A 21,109-nucleotide genomic window follows, 5' to 3' on the forward strand; every position below is an offset into this window, starting at 1 on the left:
GCAGGGCTTGTCACATCCCCGCCTTTGTTGTCTCTTTGCTTTTTCTCAGTTGCCTCGATCGAACGCCTAATCATGCAAGGAATGCTAGAACTAGACTAATCAGGCAGAGCCGCAGAGCACAGGTATTACCGCATGCCCACATCTTATTCCATCTTTCTCGCTCGTTCACTCATCATTCTGGCTGTTACCTTCTATGTTCTATTGACACAGCAGTTAACATTGTATCACTGTATCATTGATTGGTAGTAAATAAAATTTAAATTATTATTAAATGGAAAAAAACTATCTTTTGCACTATTAAGCAACATCAAGTAGAGGTCTTCCCATTAGTCCAGATCGCTGAGCATGCTTTCTTCTCTGATACCCTAGCGGCCGCCGGGCGTTGGGCTTGCCGCAGACGTTACGCTGGTGAACCAAGAGATTATCCCTCCTTTTACAGGCTCTCCCACATTCGCAAATCCATGGCAACGCCTCCTCGTGTTTGTTCTTCCAGTGCTTATTAAAATTGGCTTTTCTATACGCTTTTGCGCCTCTTGGCCTGTAGTCACACGCCGGGCAAATGATCTCTCCGTCGTCTTCCGGATTCAATACAGGGAGCCGTGGTGAAAGTCGAGCTGGTGCAACGTTTGTCACCCACGCTGCTTTTTGAGTTTGAAGGGACTGCGCATTGTCGCTTGTAATTCCTACATCGAAGTAGTACTGTTCTTCCGCGGGAAGATCGGGGAGCCCAAAGAATTCCCCATGGTGATGTTGGTCATGAGCCATGGCTGTAGGTATGACATCTACCCGCTGATGCAGATGGTGGTTGCCAGATGGCGAAGCCTGGCCACTTTGTCCGGATGATAATGGCAACCGTGGGCGTGAAAAGTTCGGCACATCGACCATAAGACCTTGCGATTCTTCTGATGGGACAACAAATTGGTCAAAGTCAAACGCTTCGGCCTCAATCAGCGGAACATCCACGTTCAAGGGTGAGTCTTGAACTAAATCTTGAGACTGATCAATGGAATGAAAACAATTATCACCACTGCCATATGAAAGGCTGCCATGGTACGTCTGCTGTGAGATGATATCGCAATTGTCCCCTGTGGAATATTCCGTTGGCGACATACAAACATCGCCAAAATCCGGAACAGTCGCCTCCACATAGCCAGTCGTAGACAGTGTAGAGATTGTTGACTGGCTCAGATGTTGTGGCATGTGCGAATCTGTGTGTGATGGGAAGCCAGAGTGACCTGGGAGGATACTGGAGTTACCAATCTCGACGATTGGAGGATCAGCACAGAGCTCTGCAGGCTCATGGCCAGATTGGTGACCCGGAGAAAGACCCGTAGTACTGATTTCTAAAAATGCAGACGCTTTTCGAGAAGCAGGCATGGGATCCATCTGCCACTCCACTGCGAAAAACGGGCACGCATTAGATGCGTTGACAGTAGCCAGCTGTTCCTGGGAGGAAGATGCTGACCCAGAGCGACGGGACAGGAAGTCTTGAATCTTCCGTTTCCCCTTTGTCATGGCAGAGTCTTTGACAATCGCAGGCGCGGTGTCGCCGTCTCGTGTCAGACAAGCTGGGCGTTGACCAGGGAAGTCGTAGTAACAACCGCAGCAGTTACAGTAGGCGCCGCTGGCAGAAACATGAGTGCATTTTGCCGCATGGGACATCATAGCCTTGGGATCCGGAAATGATTGCTTGCAATTGGAGAAGGGGCAGACCCATGTGTCGCGATGGGAATTGAGAGGAGTCTCGTAGACAAAGATATTTAGTGCCATTACAGCAATAATCCGTGATCGAGCGAGGCTATCGAAATAGCTCGATGTGTGCCCAACCCTAGAAGTGTTAGTGAGACAGTTATGGTAAACAAGGTTCTATAAAGAACATACATGCATGGAGTTTGTCGAGGAGGAATGTCCCCAAACGCTTCGAGAGGGGATCCAGTGTACGAGCTTGATGAGCTGACTTCGGCGAAAGACGAAGACCGAGAGCTCTGTTCGGAGTGTTGAGTCCCGTGACTAGGACCAGCCATATTGGGGATTTGGATAAAAGGCATCTGGCTCAAAGGATAACAAAGCAAGGTGTTTCAGTAACCGGCCAAGTCAAGTTGTAGACTGGCTGAGGGAGTTTCCACCGGGGCCTCAGTCACTGATGTATTGTCTAGTCAGGCAACGAAAACACCATCAAATTGACAGGCCATGTATAGCTTGCGATTATCTCGGCGTCGCTTCGGTCGTCTGAGCTTGCCGTCGCGGGTTTTACGCTGACGATTGGGATGGGAAGCAGGAATCTGATTTGACGGGCCTTTAGAGTTTAATCACTATGGTCGGGTTCTACCTGAAAAGGGAAGAAGTCAGATCGTGACGATATGCAGGATAGATATTGGCCTGACCTGGTAGGCAGCAAGGTGCATCCTGCATCTTGTTCTGTGATAGTGGGTAAGTAGATGGCATCGTCGGTATGCAGCGAAAGGACAAACATTAGTCAGCATTATGCGGCTCTGCTAGCCCTCCGACTATGATTGGAGCAGTGATGGCTTGTTGTCTCCTGCATAATAATTTGGCTAATGTCGTTGATGCCACAAGTGGCCCTTTCTATGTGCTGGAGCCTGGGATTTGCATGATGGGGCTTGATTGCCTCAAAAAGGCAGATGCTTGACACGGCAAAGGGCGTTGTGTCGGAGTCTGATGGTCCAGATTATACAAGGTATCTCTTGGCAGGGAAGCGGTCGAAGGGAGTCGTGGGGGAGGGGTTGTGTCGGGTTCAGTGTCATCGCTCGGCCTAATTGTCGTTCGCTGACAGTAACCAGCGGCAGGAGAAGAGAGGTTTGGTGCGGCCATGAAGAGGAAGGAAGGGGAGTGTTGCTTGTAGACCCGGGTCGGTTGGATCATCCCATGCGTCTTCCCATGGGCCATGGCAATACCATGCAGGCTCGAGCGTATTCTGTGTTGTCAAGGGGGAGCTAAGGAAAAAGGCATCCCAAGCCTTCGAGAGCATCGAGTAGACTAGATCATTTATATCAAGTAACTGAAAGTCTTTGACCACAGGTGAATTGAGCCTAAGTAAGTAAGTCTGTGCCGCCTCGCTACCTCCCTTGAAGCAGGCTCTGGTGGCTGAGCTCAACTTTGTGATCCAAGAACCAATTGGAAAGCGACATTTGGTCGGCTTTGCTCAATTGCGCATTGTCTCGGAAGATCTGTCCCAGCTGTTGGCTCATCTCAATAGCCTATGCGCCCGACCCGGGTTGGCAAGGCATTCTTGAGTTAAAGCCCGAGCATGATTTGTTGGCGACAATGTATGATTGTCGTCAATGAAGAAGGCCAACATTCTGCAATATGGAGCCAGCGTCTGTGAATCAATTCACTGCATTTAGTAGCGCCTTCAGAATCATTCCTACGTTCGCCTTCCTGATAGATGAGGTGTGATTCGTTCTATACAAATGTGAAGAGAGAGCATTAGAAGAAAATGGAAAGGGACCTTTCAGTCAGAAATTACTGTGCAGAGGCAGAAAAAGGCTACCTGAAGAAGAAAGTGCACAAGGCCAACTTCAGACACTGGACAACCTTCTCTGCACCATGAACCACTTGCTCTTTACAGACTGGGAATACTGATTGGGCTTCTAGACATCATTAAGAGTGTCACTGACTCGTGTTATTAATGTTATCTTCCAGTGGCACAATTGTTAACTTTGTTCTTTCTATCTACTTGTCGATCGTTGTTGACGGCGCGAATTAGATCAAACGACATTTTTTAAGTTCACCTCTACCTGCGTGGCTGTATAGTTTCAGCCCCAACATCAGCCCGATCTATACAAGTCTGCCCCAATGTGCTGTAACTAACGAAGGTTCCCATCCCGTTGTGGACCGTGGCTTAATGGGACGAATCGCATCGAACTATAATCAGCCCGCGTAAGAGGACGATCTTGATGGTTTTTGCCGTTCTCGCAACGACTTGTTTGTGGAACCAATTGTAAGGTGAAGCAAGTCACATAAATCTAGCCCGTTATGGCACTCGTGGTCTGTCCCTCAGCCGCACCCACGATGAGTTCGTGCTCCTGTGATTTACAAGCCCATTACTAACTTCTTGCCTACTCAGTACATGCGTGCCATTTTAGTGAGTCAATTTAGTAACCTTATTCCTGTGGAGATAAAAGCTTTGCAAGACCTGCTCAGTTACGAAATGCGAGCTTGCACTTCTTCTTCCTTTAACAAATGCTTTAGTTTCGGTTCACAAACGACAATAAGTGCCGATATCATATTTACATCTCTGGCTGTGCATTCTTGCTTTATACATATGAAATTGTATATACACTGTATTGAACTCTTACTCAAAAATGAATATGAGACAGCTGACATTCGTAATGTTGGCCATCGTCTGGTCTCATATCCCCATTGCTGTTCTCGCATTTCCTGAAGCCACGAAAAGAAGACATCACGGTTATCTTTCACAGCCTGATCCAACCCCTGCAATCGAGTTTTCCCACTTACAGCACCTCGAGTTGGGCAAGCGACAACAGACCTCTGCACCTGACGACGATGTTACACTCTCACTAGTTATCAGTCCTGATTCAACATGCGGATACGTCTCGGGCTCGGCTGGGAGTGGTGTCGTATGCTTTGGAGACACAAAATGCACCTGGGAAATTGGCGACCTCAAGGCTATTTTCTGCGGCGAGGTTGGACATTTGAGGTGTCTCAACAGAACCGATGCATTGAACACTGATATCTGTGACGATTCCTGCAAGAGCAATGAATTCAATCTTCTTTGGTACGAGTCGCATTAGGTCAATTTTATTTTTTCCATTGACTGACAAATATCACACAGTACCAAGACCTATGAGCCGTATTGCGGAACATATTCCTATCAATCCGGTATCGTGGACTATCGTTGCATGCAATCGTCCATCAAGGCCCAGAACGTAAGCTTCTCTTATGATGGACAAAAAGGTCGCGCTTTCACGACAACATATATCACGGATATTTTCTCCACGGGCGATGATACAACGACTCCGGCAACCACCCCATCTACATCGAGTACAGATGTGCCTGAACCTACAAACAAAGCTAGTGCCAAGCCTAACGTGGGAGCAATTGCCGGCGGCACAGTTGGTGGACTTGCTTTGATTGGAGTTGTAGTAACTGGGATTTTCTGTCTTTGTCGAAGAAAGAAGCGCGGAGTATCCCCTGATGAGCACGAACCACAGCAGCCAACACTTCCACCTCCAGTGTACGAAGCCCCTGCAAATACTGTCCAGCTTTTCGAAGCTCCAGGTGATGTAGTATATCCCAAATGTCCTGTATCCCATTGAATGATCTTTCAACTATGTCTTGTTGTTGATTCTACCATGTCTCATCAATGATCTATATGATGTTGCGTTTTCGGGTTATCCGGTATTTGAAGTTTTTCAAAGCTTTATACATGGTATATACAGGACGTCAAAGGAGATATTGACTACCGTTGGTATCAAATGTCAATCGAAATGCTTGGGCGAACAACAGTGGTATGAACAAATGTCAAAATGTGCATTGTAAGTGTGTACGGCTGGGCGGAGCGCAAGTTCCAAGTTGGCAACTATATGCATTTTCTTATCTACAACCACAGCTCTCATATCCAATTGTGAGTCAGTACTCAGGCAGTTGTTTAAATAAGGAGATACTTGCATTAGTATCTCCTTTATTATATGTCTTCGGGGATTGCTGCATCCCCTGTTGACTGAACTGTAGCAAGCCACTTATTGTAGTAAGCGATGAAGCACTTCTACCTTCGAAGGCATGTCACAAAAAGCCCTGCCACGTCAGATCCGGGTGGCTGAGTAATGCTTTAGCAAGAAGAGTCCGCCTATAAGATCATACCATAACATGTTGGTTCAGCCTTCGCTGTACATGATAGGTCACAATTGCGACACAATGCAATTATCCCTGTATAATGGGTAACACAAGGACAACAAACCTGGGGCTGGGTCAGCACAGAGCCTGATAAGGTAAATTTGGGCAGCAATCTGGGTCTTTCGAATGAGGGGATCTACGAGTCACCTTTGACCAACCAATCTCACTGATCTTTAAATTCTAGTTGACTAATATCTCTGGAACACTACGTTTGAAGGCCAAGACGAAAACGCGAGACCTTGGAGTATGAGTTCATCTATTCTTATATGATCCTTCTTGCGCTCATCCACACGTCTAGTGACGCATTGCGAATAAAATACCATTGCAGCTATGGCTACAGGATTGGAGGCTGTTGGCGCCGCTAGTGCTATCTTGTCTTTCATCACCTTCGCCGGCAAGATTATCTCCACCACCTATAAGATTTATGAGGGTGCACCTACAGATGAAGATGAGCTTGAAACTTATGCGGGGCTCATGCGAGACGCGTCTGAACGCGTCGAATTCAGAAATCAACAGCTGATTCGGAGCACACCGGCGGAGATACAATTATCTGGTATCGCTGTAAAATGCGTCCAGCTAGCCAAGGACCTCGAAAAAGAAACCCAAAGTATCAAAAAACGACAAAGCAAGGGCAAAGTTCTCCAAGCTGTTGCTGTGGCCTATCGCTCGTACAAGCACAAACCAAAGTTGAAAGAGTTGGAACAATCTCTTGAAAGATATAAGAAGGTCATGGGAACAGAATTACTATTCCAAATATGGTAAGTGATTTGGCAATTGATAGAACCCTTCGATCACTACCTCATACTCTCAACAATCATTTGCGATGTATACTAACAATTCGGTCTACATAGCAACAAGACTACTGCAATACAGGCGCAGCAAGACCAAGACTTCCCCAAACTAGACAACGATGTCCAGATCCTTATTTCAAATCTCGCGATCGGTCATAGAAACATCGAATCGCTCGTCACAAAAGAAGCGAAGACAACGCGAGAAGAGATCAGCCGGAACCTTGCCAGCCAAATTAAAGATTCCGAAACGAGGGCTATCACAGACAACCAGAGACAACGCCTTTTGAAAAGCCTCAAGCCAGCAGAGATACGCAAAAGATACCATGAGGTTCTATCCCCGTCAGATGCTTCTTTTGAAAGGGTGTTTGCGTCTTACGAGCGTGTTTGCCGCAAGGACCCTGATCACAAAGATTGGAAGAATATAAAGACTGGACTCATGACTGAAGTCGAGGAGATGATAGAATACGAATATGTGGATGAGATTGATGAAATCTGGCATTCCTTCAGTTCATGGCTTCAGTCAGACAATCCTCTCTTCTGGATTCAGGGCAAACCGGGATCCGGAAAGAGCACTTTGATGAGGTTCGTTATCGAGAACGAAAACACGGAGCGTCTCTTGAGGTCTTGGAGTCCTAACACCAAGATCATATCATACTTCCTGTGGAAGATAGGTGCAGAATCTCAAAACAGTATCAAGGGTCTTCTATGCTGTTTACTACACGACCTTCTTACCGATAATCACCAGATGTTGGATCAATTATTGAAGCATTTTTCATTTTTGACATCAAGGGATTTCTATCAGGAATGGTCAAGTGAGGAAGCCAAAAAGGTCCTCTTTTTCCTATTACGCGGCCAAACCTGCTCGACATGTATTTTCATCGATGGTCTTGATGAGATCTCTGACAAAGATGGGTTCGAGCCACTTACACTCTTACTACGGAGTATTATTGATATCCCCCACGTCAAAGTTTGTGTATCCAGCCGGCTTGAGACAGGGCTTATACAGAAGCTCGAAGTTTTAGGGACGGAGAAACTACGTCTGCATGATCTTACTAAACCCGAAATGGCTATCTACGTCCAGAAAGAGCTAGCACGATTCTCATCAGGCGTGATATCCTCTTCCTTGCTTGATAATATCAATTTCAAACTGCTTGACAAGGCTCAAGGTGTTTTCCTCTGGCTATTCTTAGCAAAGAACAGTCTCATTACTGGAATCGAAAATGGTGACGACGAAGAAACTCTCATGGAAAGACTAGAAGAACTTCCTAGCGAGCTCGAGGAACTATACGAGTCCATGTGGTCCAGACTCAATGCTAACAATAAGGTTTATCGGCAAACTGCTGCAATGTATTTCCATTTCCTGATAGCCAAAGGATGGAGCTGTGACGGCATTCATGTTCTTGATAGGGAACTGGTCTTTCTTATCGCACCACGTGAGATTCCAACATTGGCCCAACTGTCGATGATGGCGAAGGTTGAGGAAGACAGAATGTGCCCTCCCAGAATCAACAATACATCCTTATATGACCTCAAGCAGTTATGTGACGCCACAGAAAGGGAACTTGGTACTCGCTGCGCTGGGATGATCCAGGTTTCCGAGGCGTCGATTCGGAAGGCGGATATACCTTCCAATATGCATCAAGTTGTTCGTTCAGTTCAGTTCGTTCATCGCACAGCTCACGACTTCCTGGTCGATACGAAGCCCGGACAGGATATCCTCAGCTACTACGTTGGTATGAAAACAACGACCGACTTCAAGATCAAGTTGTTCAAGTCTGAGCTCTATCTCTCGACTGTATATCACACGATTGGGTTAATGGCATATCCAGATTCTGCTATGCATCGATGTATTAAACTTCAAGAAGAAGGTGTAAATGATGAGGTTATTGCCCAACTGGTTCGAGTCATGCAAACTCTTTGGGATCAAGGTGTGTTTTTACAATGGATCGATTGCATGACTTGGCGATTTCGTTCATTCTCAGCACGCCTTGCATGCGAACTTACAAATATGGGAGACGTATGTCTTCCTTTGATTATACAATCAAACTCCTCTCAGGATCCTACCATGGCTCTTCGCGATATCTGCCATGAGTGGGATGTTAGAAAGGGAAAAGGTCCGCCAACACAAATGATTCAACGGCTCATTGCTCTGGGTGCAAACCCACATGCCGTTGGAGCGACATCACCACCACCAGTGCCGTATGATCGATTGAGCGCGGTACTTACTCAAGAAACATCTACATTTGAGTTACTCGTAAGGGGCGCTCTCAACCGGGTCATCCATGACCATCGCGATGTTATACCTGCATATCTCGAAGTCATAGATCGTCTGGCTCCAGCATGTCCTGATTGGGGTCGAAAGATCATGGTGCATATTTCCGGGGAACATTTGACATACACCGAGCTACAAAACTGGGAATTCTACTGGCCAGAATATGGCGGGGCAACCTTTGAAGTGAACTTGCAGTATTTACTCAGGCGACTACTAGCTGCTGCATCCTCAAACGGAATATCAACACAGGGTTATAGAGTTCACGAGATTGCCAACTCTGCAGTTGAATCCTACTCACGAGTCCGGAACATTGTACCAAAACAGCGGAGGGAAGACGAAACCCCGTTTTGCTGCCGTGTCGTCAACCAAGAACCATTTAAGAACCTGTGTGACAACATATTCGGGCCATGTATCACAGGTCAGTTAAAGGAACTGATAGGTCGTAGCTTCTACAAAAACCCCAGGTTTGAGTTACTGCTCGGTAGCTATGAGCGGGTAATGTTAGACGACGAAGTGGACCAATTAGCATCTGAACATCTTGGGTTTAACAGAATAACCAATCGAAAAATTGCCAACATATGGAGAGACTATATAAATGGGATTAGATAGATATAGAGAGAATGACTAGGCATAAGTTGTAATTGACAAATGACATTAATGCGAAATAAAAGGTGGCACCACAACGTACATCATGATCATAGTGAATACAGAACCTTCAAGTATTATTGTGGAAATACACAAATCACTTTCCTCTCCAACCTTCTGTAAAGCTCCTACAGAGGCTGTGTTCTCTTTGGAACATCCTTGCTATACAGTTTCTCCTTTCCATGATGCCCTATGTTGAGCAAGTGCACAGCCACACATCACTGGGAATCTCCAGAACTCATTGATAATTTAGATCATTTCGTATTCCCACGGTATGATTGACCAGCCCGGAACAGATGACGCTATCTGGCAGGCCTCAAATCTCTGTCTCATATCCCGTTACTAGTTGACAGCTGAAGTTCTTTACAATTTCTTCCGATTGGCTATATCCAAGACACGGGCCGCGAACTATTGAAGAAGTGGCTGCATAATTCCATCAGTCCAAGGAAGATTATTCTCGGGTTGGACACGATATGACCTCAACTGTTGCACAAATCCCTTGCTGTCTTGGATCTCCCTTGCGTCAGCCGGACCGCGCCGGTAGATCTTTTCATATTACACCAATAATTGTCTTGCGTCCCTTGAAGAAGCGGCACGACTTGAATTCCGATCCTTGATGAGTCTATAGGATTTCTACTTCATTTCTTGTTTTACAACATTCCGTGTGACGATGGCTGATATGCGGTGGAAATAAGATGCTTGCTTCCCTTGTGGAGGAAGCTGCATGAAGGAGATATCTCGTACGTCACGAGAATCGGTAGATCTTCGACAGCGAGAAAGTAAAAGGGAGGATAGGTTGATATATAAACTATCAATTATACAGCTTCTTCTGTTCATCTTCAAAGATTTAGTCCTAACCACCGAGATATAAAGACCTACCACATCACTTACTAAGAGATAATTACCCATTATGACAGAAGTCCAAAAGGAAGTACGACAGGAGGAGTTTGATGCAGTCCACGCCTACTTCATCGGACCCAAGGGCTCCAATCTGCCTGACTTCCGAGCCAACATCAATACCATTCTTGATGAACTCCTCGCCGCACGTCAAAGCTACTACCCTCAGGACCAGGTACCCTCTCCCATTACTTCCATTCCACCTCCTCAGCTAACATCTTCCAGGCCTTCATCTCCAAAGAGTACCGCCGCTCCCCAGTATTCCTCAAAGCCCGCTCCGATCTCCGCCTAGCAACCGAAAAGGTAGCACAGCTTCTTGGCGAACACTCGGCACCGTTCTGGTCCCCTCGCTATGAGGCCCACATGTGCACTGACTTAACCATGTCGTCCCTGCTCGGGTACTTCATGACCATGTTGTATAACCCCAACAATGTCGCTCTCGAGGCTAGTCCTATGACGACGCTTGTGGAATTAAGGGTTGGGCAGCAGCTTTGCAAGTTGTTTGGGTACAATATTGATCCGCAGAAGAGTCCTCTTTCTTGGGGACATATTACCTGTGATGGAACGATTGCCAATTTAGAGTCCATTTGGGTTGGTACGTATTATCTATTTCCTATAAGATGACATCCATGCTAACACACTAAGCCCGAAACCTCAAGTTCTACCCTCTCAGTCTTTGTCTTGCACTCCGCCGCGGAAAGCTCCGATTCATCGCCGACAGATTCTATGCACCTCAGTGTTTCCACGCGACTACAAAGACGCTCTTCAAAGATCTTCAAGGATGGGATCTGCTCAACCTTCGCTCCGAGGTCATCCTGGATCTCCCTGATCAGCTCAACAAGAAGTTTGGTATCACGAGCAAGTTTCTCGAGAGTGCACTCAATGAGTTCAACATCCAGACCATCGGTCGTGAAGTCCTGGAGAGAGAGTTCAAAGTCAAGGAACCGATTAAGTACTTTGTTAGCAAGACTCGTCATTACTCATGGCCCAAGGGTGTTGGTAAGTTTGACATGCTGCAACTTCTGTCACACTGGCTAATTTTGTAAAAGCAATTACTGGTCTTGGCTCGGGTAATGTCGTCGGAGTAGACGTCAACAACAGCGCTCAGATGGATATCAAGCTCCTAGAAGAACATCTCCACAAATGCGTCGAGACTAAAACCGCCGTCTTCGCAGTCGTCGCCATCATCGGCTCTACCGAAGAAGGTGCCGTCGACAGACTCACTGAAGTCCTCCAACTGCGAAAGAAATTCCAAGATGAACACGGTTTGTCGTTCCTCGTACATGCTGATGCTGCTTGGGGTGGTTACTTTGCCACAATGCTGATCCCTGACAGACGTTACAGCGTCGAGGAGCAGACTGACACAAAGCCTGAGCCGGAATGGTACTTAGATCCCAAGACAGTCGAGGATATCAAGGCTATGGCGGAGGCGGACTCGATTACTGTTGATCCGCACAAGGCTGGTTACATCCCGTATCCCGCGGGTAGCTTGGTGTATCGTGATGGAAGGATGAGACACCTTGTTACTTGGTCTGGGCCGTACCTTTCGCAGGGATCGGCGGAGAACATTGGTGTTTATGGTGTTGAGGGCAGGTAAGTATTTTTGTACACTTGAGCGACCATTCACTAACTTTCTTCCAGTAAGCCTGGTGCTGCAGCCATGTCAGTATGGTTCTCTAACCAAAGTATCGGCCTCAACCACCAAGGCTACGGTAAACTCCTCGGTGAAGCAACCTTCACCAGCGCGAGAGTAAGTTACTCCGAATCTCATTTAGCCAGACCAACACTGACAAAAGCTAGATCTCAGCTCACTACGCAACCATGGATAACGAATACTTCACCTGCATCCCCTTCAACATGCTTCCATCCGAGAATCACGGCAACAAAAAGTTCCTCTCCACATCTGTGATGAACGAGCGCAAGAAGATCCGCGATCTCATCATCGGTAAAACCGATACCGAGATCTTCAAATCCAAGGAGGCCATGAAAATCATTCGTGACTTGGGCTCTGATACCAACATCAACTGCTTCACCTTCAATTGGAAAGATAAGGATGGTGTTTTGAACACTGATCTTGAAGAGGCGAATTATCTGATGAAGAGAGTGGTGGACAGACTTTCGATCACATCTCCCAACACTGATCCATCCACCATTCCCATCTATCTCACCTCGACTCAATTTCTACCTGAAGACTATGGTAAATGCGCGCACAAGTTCATGGAGCGAATGGGTGTTCACAAGTCAGACCAAAGTCTGTTTGTCATCCGAAACGTCGTCATGAGTCCTTTCCCCACAAAGAAGGATTTCATCTCGACTATTATGCACGACTTGGAGAACGTCGTCATAGAAGAGGTCAAGAAGTGCAGAGAGAGAAATGACCCCGGTGCCAAGAAACTGCAGTTCCTTGTGCAAGGGTCACCCAATGCACCCGAGTTGTATCTTGTGTTCCAAGCTTCGTTCCACAGTGTTACTCGAAGACAGCAGGTCATTTTATCTGCCGAGCTCGACGATACCTTGAAGGAATTTTATGCGAAGAGTTTGGAGGATAGTCATGATACTGTTCTTATGCTAGAGACGACTGACGAGCTGTTTGTTGTCGATGTCATCAGCGGTATCCCAGACGGAACCCAGTTGGCGGTTACCTTGTATGAGAATGGTTTGCAGTATGTTCCCCTCCCCTCCGCTACTTCCAGAACTGTACTGACCATCTGCAGGGAGTATGAGAAGGCGCAAGGCGTCATCACTCTCAAGTCCATGATCAAGAGTCGTCCACTAAACTCGATCAACCGTGACATCAATTATCCCGACAAGTTCATGCCCTTCTACCTCTACGGATCAGAAGACGAACTGCACATCACCCACGCCCTGGTCAAGTCCCCCAACATTTCCCTCTCTGCCAGCAACGTCACATTTGACCAGCCTCTCCCGTCGTCGGTTACCAGCAACCTATCTCAAGGTTTCATCCTCGGTCTCGTTGAAATCCCCGAAGCCTCAATGCAACCCTTCGCCGAGCGAAACAAGGATCTAGGCGAAGACTTTTTCTTCTCCAGCGGCAAGAAATTCAAGGTTTCTGTCTGGAAAGACCCAAAGGATAGTGATGCCGAGGGTCCAGATTTACTCAAAGACTTGGACGATGAATTGTATGAAGGTAAAATGACGCTAGGAGAGAATGTCTTCGTGGACGCTGAGGGGCCGAATGAGGATCAGTTGAAGGATATCAAAGTTGAGTCAGACGCTTGGCAGAGAAAGTTGGATGAGATTGGTAGCGTTTTGGATGGAACACACACTTGCAAGGATTAGACCAGATGATCTGCATAATTGAGGTCCGCTATTAGTGCAAGGATTTATGCTTGCCAGCTCATGGGTACTTTTTCCTCCAAACACATGGCCTGAACACGTCGAGTCAAGTATGCGCTGGCTTTGGTGCCTGAATGACAGTTGGGTTTGAGTGAATAAGAGATGAGGCCATCAAGATAGCTTGGCAATTTCTTAGCTGTTTACAACTCACACATTTCCTGCCTAGATTGCAATCAAGGTCTTTTGAGAATATGTCATGAGATTACAAAGGCGACACTAACCGAACGATTGCTGAGCCGTGAAGTATCTCAGAAAATTAGACAACCAGGAATAGAAACTTGTGAAATGAAGAAAATTCATATCTACTCATTGCAAAGCATAATTCATTCAATATACCAAAACAATATCTGTTGTCAAATTCCCGACCATTTTCCAAAATCCAAACGCTCATAATCCCAACCCAAACTAATCCGTATTCATTCCCATGCATAAATCATGTCATAATCGAGTCATCCTTCCATCTCATTCCGTCCAGGATTCTCATCATCCCACTCATCCTCGACATCCACATACGAACCCTCAAGGGACGGCGCGCGTCTTCCTCTGACACCACCATACAGTTGATCCAACTTTCTAGAGTCTAGAAAGATGTTTTGCATCTCAGATACCAAGTGCTCTTCCTCTTCGTCTTCATCTGCTGCGCGCACGCGATATCGCACGACGCGACGGCCAACGCCAGATGTAAGGAAAGGCTTGAGAAATGAAAAGATGGACCAAGCGAAGCGGGCAAAGAGATATTCTCGGCTTCCCTCTGCAAGTGTTTCGACATTGCGGTTTTGGTACAAAGCTGCAAACTCTGCTTCTCTACCGTCAAGAACGTGCAGCACATACTGGTTGCTTGTCTCGGCACCGTTTGCTGACCTGGCGACCTTGGGGATGAGTGCGAAAACGCTCTGATCAAAGCAGACATAGAGATCGGCTTTGAGAGGGAGGATGTTGTGAGGGTCGTCGATGGTGTGTGAGCCGCCGCCGTAAAGACCCATTCCGTTCTTGTTGAACCACTGCTGCTCATCTCGGGGAATCAAATGAGCCCATGTAAATGCGTAGCTTGTGTTTGTGACGGCGCATCGCTTGCTGTGAAGAGTGGTTGCGCACTCAGGTGCGGTCCACCAGTCTGGCAATTTATCATGAGGGAATTGCCAATCTCTGAAACTGGGAACAATAGGGTATCGGTCTGCAAGAGATCAGTATTCGTTTGTTTCTCATGAAAAGTGAGTGATATACCTTCACCATCGATAAAGAACCAGTAATCCCGATTCAGCAAAATCTGATCATCATCGGCGACTATATCCTTTCCCCGCTCATCTCTAGCCAACCTGCCAGTACCAAAAGCATTATTCGCAATGATCTGACAAGCAGTAAGAGCAGTGCGATAATGAACTCCCCAAGCGCCTCGGAGGGGTTCGTAGTCGACGCGCGGCAGACAAAAGAGCAGGTTCAAAGGCTTCAAATAACCAGGATGGTAAAAGCGGACCTGATCACGATTCAGATCGCGAATCTCGAGATTTGAGATGGCGGAGAGTGAGCGAGGCATTGGAATGTGATGCTCCAAGTGGCTGAGTTGGAGAGAACGGGGGATTTCTTGTTCTTCAGAGGATAAAAGACCCATGACGTTTTGTCTTTTGTTCTTGCTGGGGGGAGGGAGGGTCAGCCACAGCCGAGAAATGACGTACAGAGGCAAGACTTACTTGATGTTGGAGGGCTCTAGAGCCCAGAATCCGTACATTGGGGAAAGACACGACTAGTGTACGCCACTAGAGATTAGTCACGATGTGTGTAGAATAAGTCAGATGAGAATAGAGTTGACTCTGTTGTGTAACTGAAAATGTTTGAATATATTCGAGAATAATATAATATATACAAGAAACAACCACCCCTGTAACTGCGAGTTTTTTTTCGCCGCCCGACAAACACGTGTCAGTGGCTAGTGACAACTGTTTTGCATATTCCCAAACCTCTGGCTCCAATCGATGGATCCTCCACAAGTGGGACTTTACAGGCGGTGAGCGCCATACACGCGAGGCATCTTCACCGCGTGTGTCGACCCGATCTCGCCAATGCGGATGTTGCTAAACGTAACCTCAGGGTTGGGCTCGACCTTGACAATGTTCTTGGGAAGTCCCTCCTCCTTGGTGCAGGGTCCAGCGCCAGCGCCCTGTCCGTCGAGCCACTCCATGGAGTCACCCTCGCTCCACCAGACACTCATGGCGAGAACCATACCGCGGGTCATGGCATCGCCCATCTCCTCTGTGCCGCCGAGACGGATGTAGTCGTCTGCGTGCGAGGCCTTGCAGTAGTTGTCGGTGATGATGTTACCGGTAACCTTGGGAGGTCCGGGGAGGGTGACGACGGCGCTCTTGATCACCTTGCCGTCCTGGATGTAGTGGCGGTGCATCTCTGTGAGCTTGCCACTCTTGTCGGCGGGGAATGACGAAACAACTGTGAACTTGCGGGTCGTGTCGACCTTGAAGTTCTTGCCTCGTCCGTAAAACTCAGGAACGCCGTTGCGGTTGTGGTTCCAGCCGCAGCCAGCCTTGTCGCAGATACCATCTTTCTGGCATTCGGCACCTGTGCAGCCATAAAGACCAGGGACACTGCAGGGGTGAGGAGCAATGTGGGTGGCGCGAGAGTTGGCCTCCCAGATGTCCATCTCGTTACAGCAGACACCCTTGCCCTTGATGTTACCCTAACAATTATGTCAGTTGAGTTTATTAACAACATTTTCAGAACAAACTTACCACTCCGTTGATGAAGGGTGTGACATAGCACTGAGCATCACAGTATCCACCACCCTGAGCAGCACCAACCTTGCTGTACTTGCTCGTGCTCTTTCCACCATCGGCAGGCATCTCAGAAAGGTACAGAGCACCGTTCATACCACAAGGAAGCTTTTGAGTCTCAACATCGAAAGAGAACTCAGCGCCGGTAAGCTTGAGCATCTCATACTTGTTCTTGTTCTCCTCGAGGAGGTAAACACGGGGAGAAACAGACTGGCCGTTGCGCAGCATCTCCAGACGGAGAGCGTTACCAGAGGTGCTGATACCCTTGGCCTTGTACGCAGCCTCGTTCATACCAGAGAGCTTGCAGTTCTTGGCACATGTTGCCTCGTCGGGGCAGGCCGTCTTGTTGGCGGCTTCACCCCAGTTACCGCAGCTCTGGCCGTTGGCCTGGCTGATGCCGTGAAGCTCTGCATCGGCGACGATGTAGTTTGTCGCCTTCTTGCAGCCCTTTGCCTTGGTGCAGCGGTATGTCTCGATCTTGGGGTGCTTCTCCTGGGTCTTGTCAGGAGTCTGACCAACGACCGTGTTGGCGAGAAGAGTTGAGAGGAGAAGAGGAGTGAACTTCATGTTGGGCAGGAGCTATGAGTGAGTGAGAGTCTGAGTAGTGAGTGACTGAGTGTGGTGAGAAACAAGATATTTGGACGCATCGTCGACTCGGTTTATATCTATATTTTCTGACAGTTCACGATCATACCTCGTCTACATGGTACAGATAGGGGTCGGCCAGTTTAGGACTCCATCCGAAAGAGCCAAGTCGAGATCCGCGCTCAACAGGCAACTTTTGGTGAATCAGGCCCATCAAGCTGAAGCCATATCCCTCATTAACATGAGAATTATGCCTCCGTAACCAATCAAGAACCCCAGACCTCCGTACGCTCCGATGTCCCGATTCGAAACAAGGTCACATTTCGTCCCCCAGGTCCCCCATCTCAAAGGGAACATCTACCGAGTTCCGGAGTAACGAATTGCGGGTGTTGACCCCTGCATCTAGACAAAACAATGTGGAGATGCAAAAAACTTGGGAGTTTTTTGCAATGAACAAGAAGTGCGGAGTTCGGGCCGTCAACCCTGGCTGCAAATATTGGGACCTGAAAAAGGGAGCGAGTTTCATAAACCCCTGTCATTGCCGGTTTAATCCACATTTTCCCACCTACCATTGATTTACTAGGGATCCTTGGCGGGAGCGTGATCAACTATCGAAAGGGGAGCGGATATCATGTACGGCTCTGTCCTAGTGGCCCCGGCCATGCGGACCGACGAATGCTACGGGCTCCGGAGAAGAACCGTGTAATAGGCATCGTGATGATTTAGTTTAGTTGCCAAGTAAGATTACGTGGACGGAAAGAAGGGAAATGTATTCCAACCGAGAAAAGAAGGGCCGTTAATACTGAGTCAAGGTGGAATAGTCAGACACTGCAAGCGCATGTACTAGTTTTAAGCATATGTACAGGATCTCATCTACAATGTCTTGGATGGCTTACATTTTGCAGCTGTGCCTGAGACTGACAAGGTTGTTCCTTGCGGGGAAGTGTCTTCTGCCGTGGAGCAGAATAGCCGGCTGAGCCTCTCGTTTGCATGGGTTGCCGCTTGCCAAAGAAGATCGGATGGAACATTATACGTTCATTATTGGCCTGATATCGAGGATAACTCCGATGGTTCTGCCGGAATGTATTCACATGCTTCCGATTGTGGCATCTATGCTGTCCCATGACCCTCCAGAACAGGAACGTATGACGGAATGGCCAGATTGGAGGGTGAAGATACTATGCTAGAAAAGATCCGATTTGATTTGCTACCTTACTCATTTCGGTTGATGTATGCGCACCGTAGATGCTGAGCAAGTTTCCTTGTTACAATGATGGTATTTCGCTAACGGAGAGTATCCCATCATTCCGGTAGCGAATTGCAAAAGGTTGGAAGTTGCATTGGCTTGTGAAGAATCGATTCGTGACTCAGGTCCAGACATTAGCGGCTCTGTATCGCATCGAAGAGATCATCCCATGTTTAATTCAACAACATAGAGGAATGGTGATTATTGCGCGGTAAGCTACCCTGTACTGCCAATCGCAAGCTTAAAGGTCACGATAAGTCACCTTCCAGAGTCAGCACAAGCTAGGACTTGGTTATGGAAGTTATTTGATGATGAATAATTGAAAATTAATCAAATTAATTTTGTGAATAAAAAAATAAATTGCGCCGGACTATGCTTAGGACATAGAACTGTTGATCTCTGGAGTTAACAGCTACGAAATAAACACCACAACGGCTTGCCGTAAACCCATGTGGCATGATCCATTTATTTTATTCCCGATAGTGTCTGCGTAGCATCCCACTCGGGACTACACGTGACCACAATCTGACATGGAATCAATTGAAGCTTCCCTTATTCTGTCATACAACATACTTCTGTGATTTAGTAGGCCCGATATGGAAGACCCTCAAGATAAGATCGTCACTTTGGCGGACGGAAGAAACGTGGCCTACACGATTTACGGCACGGATAATCCCGCTGCACCTGCAATGTTTTACTTCCACGGTTTCCCAGGGTCCCATCACGAAGGCTACCTGACACACAGCGCGGCTCTTAAGAACGGTCTACGCGTCGTTGCGCCTTCACGGCCAGGATACAGCGACTCGACATTCCAAGACAACAGATCCATTCTCGACTATCCCAAAGATATCCTCGAACTGGCAGATCTTCTCTCAGTACAGCGCTTCACCATCCTTGGAGTCTCGGGCGGTGGTCCGTATGCAATCGCGTGTCTGAAAGAAATACCTCGTGAAAGACTCGTTGGTATAGGCACGGTAGCTGGATGCATGCCCCTGTCATTTTCAACACAGGGAATGCTTGCCATGACTCGTATCATGTTCAATATCGCGCCGTATGCCACTGGCCCTCTGGGATGGCTGGTAGATAAATTACTAGGGACCACGGCGCGCGACACGGCACATCCGGAGAAATTGGAGGATATGATGGATAAGGATATGACCGCGAGATCACCGAGCGATGCAGAAATCTGGACGAATCATCCTGATTTGAGGCGATCTCTTCTACGATCTACAAGGGAGGCTATGAAACAAGGTGGGTATGCGACGGCATGGGAAGCGAGATTGTTTGGGAGTGATTGGGGTTTCAAGTTGGAGGATGTCAAAGTTAAAAAGGGCGAGATGATACTTTGGCATGGCGATCAGGATATTAATGTTCCGCTGAGGGTGAGTGAGAAGGCTGTTGAGTTGATACCTCAGGCGGAGTTGAGGGTTTTGAAGGGGGAGAGTCATATGAGCTTGATCACAAAGGTCGATGAGTTTGTGGTGGAGATGAAGGAGATACTGGAGAGATGACGTTTGTGTTTCGTGAGAAGTCCTTAAATGCTACCATCAGCGCTGAGTTATCATGTTTTGGATGATGGTGTAGATATTGCGAAATGAAACCTGCCCCAGGTCGTGTCAAGCAAATGATGGCCAAGTCGCCACTTGACATTGATTCACAAAAGTCTCGAGAAAGTGCAGTATATACAGCCACAAGCGGCACAGCAAGAGTATTTGCCAATTCGTTTCCCCATAGTCCCGAAAGATTACACCTCCTGACGCACTTGGGTAGCATTTGTGATTTTCAGGGTCCCAATGGACGAAAGCTTATCAAAAGGTAAAGACGATCAAGACGCAATGATCTACAACCCCAGGACCCCTAGAGCAGAGCCTTCTGAGACATATGGTTATGATTGGGCGGTTATATATCTGGATAAATCTGCTTCCACACTGACTATCGTCATCTCTGCGGCGCGGTCGATGTGTGTGTTTTCTACTGGACTACGCTGATGTCACTGACGTGAGTGTCTACATGAAGTGTCAGTGGCGGTGATGGTACCTTTAGGGTAGTGATGAACTATATGAGGTAATTCGATTGACAATATGTCTCCGTGATGATATTGATCAATGAAACGATGGCGTCTTGGCTTAGTACTGATCATCGTCATTTAGATCTATATAAACCCATGCTCACTCCCAACGATGGGAAATTAACACAAGTAACTTGGACTATCTCAAAGAATCTTATAAGAACCATTATAAACTCCAACAACTACTCTTCCAAACGAATAATATGGCTCCCAAGTATGTCTTTACTTAGCTCTACTCAGACCAACCACTCACGAATATCCAGCTCCAAGCGTCGCTTTTCTCTGAGCGCCCTGTCTCCCGCAAACAGGAGATACAACCAAGTCATGAATGAACGATCGGATAATCGTCGATCTGTCGACAGTACAGCGAGTCGCTCTACACTTGGTGGAATGCCAGTGGTTGACGTTGAGAATCACCTCATTGATCCTGCGTATCGCTGGACAACTGCGAATCGCAACTGAGAGAGACGAAATTGTATTATATGTAAATTAGCAGTTATACCAAAGGTGGAACTGTCTGTATATTAGCCTGTAATAGCAATTACATCTGATTTGACGTGCCTCCATATCCTAGTTCAGCTTACCACTCCC

At 47.3% G+C, this 21,109-nt stretch overlaps 7 protein-coding genes across 7 annotated transcripts, besides 2 other annotated features; 4 read left to right on the forward strand and 3 right to left on the reverse strand.

The window, feature by feature from the left end:
- Positions 1-246: 246 nt before the first annotated feature.
- Positions 247-282: a repeat region.
- A 15-nt stretch (positions 283-297) lies between these two features.
- Positions 298-2,024, reverse strand: FPSE_09561 (uncharacterized protein; the record flags this gene model as incomplete). Its single annotated transcript, XM_009262678.1, has 2 exons — positions 298-1,828; positions 1,882-2,024. The coding sequence occupies 2 exons, from the start codon at positions 2,022-2,024 to the stop codon at positions 298-300; spliced, it is 1,674 nt and encodes a 557-aa protein (XP_009260953.1).
- A 2,328-nt stretch (positions 2,025-4,352) lies between these two features.
- On the forward strand, positions 4,353-5,300 carry FPSE_09560 (uncharacterized protein; the record flags this gene model as incomplete). Its single annotated transcript, XM_009262677.1, has 2 exons — positions 4,353-4,759; positions 4,817-5,300. 2 exons carry the CDS (start codon positions 4,353-4,355, stop codon positions 5,298-5,300), a joined length of 891 nt encoding a protein of 296 aa, XP_009260952.1.
- Positions 5,301-10,495: 5,195 nt separating this feature from the next.
- On the forward strand, positions 10,496-13,782 carry FPSE_09559 (uncharacterized protein; the record flags this gene model as incomplete). The annotated part of the gene is made up of 7 exons (XM_009262676.1): positions 10,496-10,657; positions 10,708-11,077; positions 11,128-11,481; positions 11,532-12,075; positions 12,124-12,232; positions 12,283-13,145; positions 13,197-13,782. The coding sequence occupies 7 exons, from the start codon at positions 10,496-10,498 to the stop codon at positions 13,780-13,782; spliced, it is 2,988 nt and encodes a 995-aa protein (XP_009260951.1).
- Positions 13,783-14,288: 506 nt separating this feature from the next.
- On the reverse strand, positions 14,289-15,565 carry FPSE_09558 (uncharacterized protein; the record flags this gene model as incomplete). The annotated part of the gene is made up of 3 exons (XM_009262675.1): positions 14,289-15,013; positions 15,064-15,470; positions 15,528-15,565. The coding sequence occupies 3 exons, from the start codon at positions 15,563-15,565 to the stop codon at positions 14,289-14,291; spliced, it is 1,170 nt and encodes a 389-aa protein (XP_009260950.1).
- A 267-nt stretch (positions 15,566-15,832) lies between these two features.
- On the reverse strand, positions 15,833-17,186 carry FPSE_09557 (uncharacterized protein; the record flags this gene model as incomplete). Its single annotated transcript, XM_009262674.1, has 2 exons — positions 15,833-16,525; positions 16,578-17,186. The coding sequence occupies 2 exons, from the start codon at positions 17,184-17,186 to the stop codon at positions 15,833-15,835; spliced, it is 1,302 nt and encodes a 433-aa protein (XP_009260949.1).
- Positions 17,187-17,201: 15 nt separating this feature from the next.
- Positions 17,202-17,245: a microsatellite.
- A 1,801-nt stretch (positions 17,246-19,046) lies between these two features.
- On the forward strand, positions 19,047-19,961 carry HYD1 (the record flags this gene model as incomplete). The annotated part of the gene is made up of 1 exon (XM_009262673.1): positions 19,047-19,961. One exon carries the CDS (start codon positions 19,047-19,049, stop codon positions 19,959-19,961), a length of 915 nt encoding a protein of 304 aa, XP_009260948.1.
- A 760-nt stretch (positions 19,962-20,721) lies between these two features.
- On the forward strand, positions 20,722-20,980 carry FPSE_09555 (uncharacterized protein; the record flags this gene model as incomplete). The annotated part of the gene is made up of 2 exons (XM_009262672.1): positions 20,722-20,732; positions 20,782-20,980. The coding sequence occupies 2 exons, from the start codon at positions 20,722-20,724 to the stop codon at positions 20,978-20,980; spliced, it is 210 nt and encodes a 69-aa protein (XP_009260947.1).
- Between the last annotated feature and the right edge of the window lie 129 nt (positions 20,981-21,109).

The sequence above is a fragment of the Fusarium pseudograminearum genome, chromosome 2 (assembly GCF_000303195.2).
Source record: "Fusarium pseudograminearum CS3096 chromosome 2, whole genome shotgun sequence".
In the NCBI taxonomy this organism is placed as follows: Eukaryota; Fungi; Ascomycota; class Sordariomycetes; order Hypocreales; family Nectriaceae; genus Fusarium; species Fusarium pseudograminearum.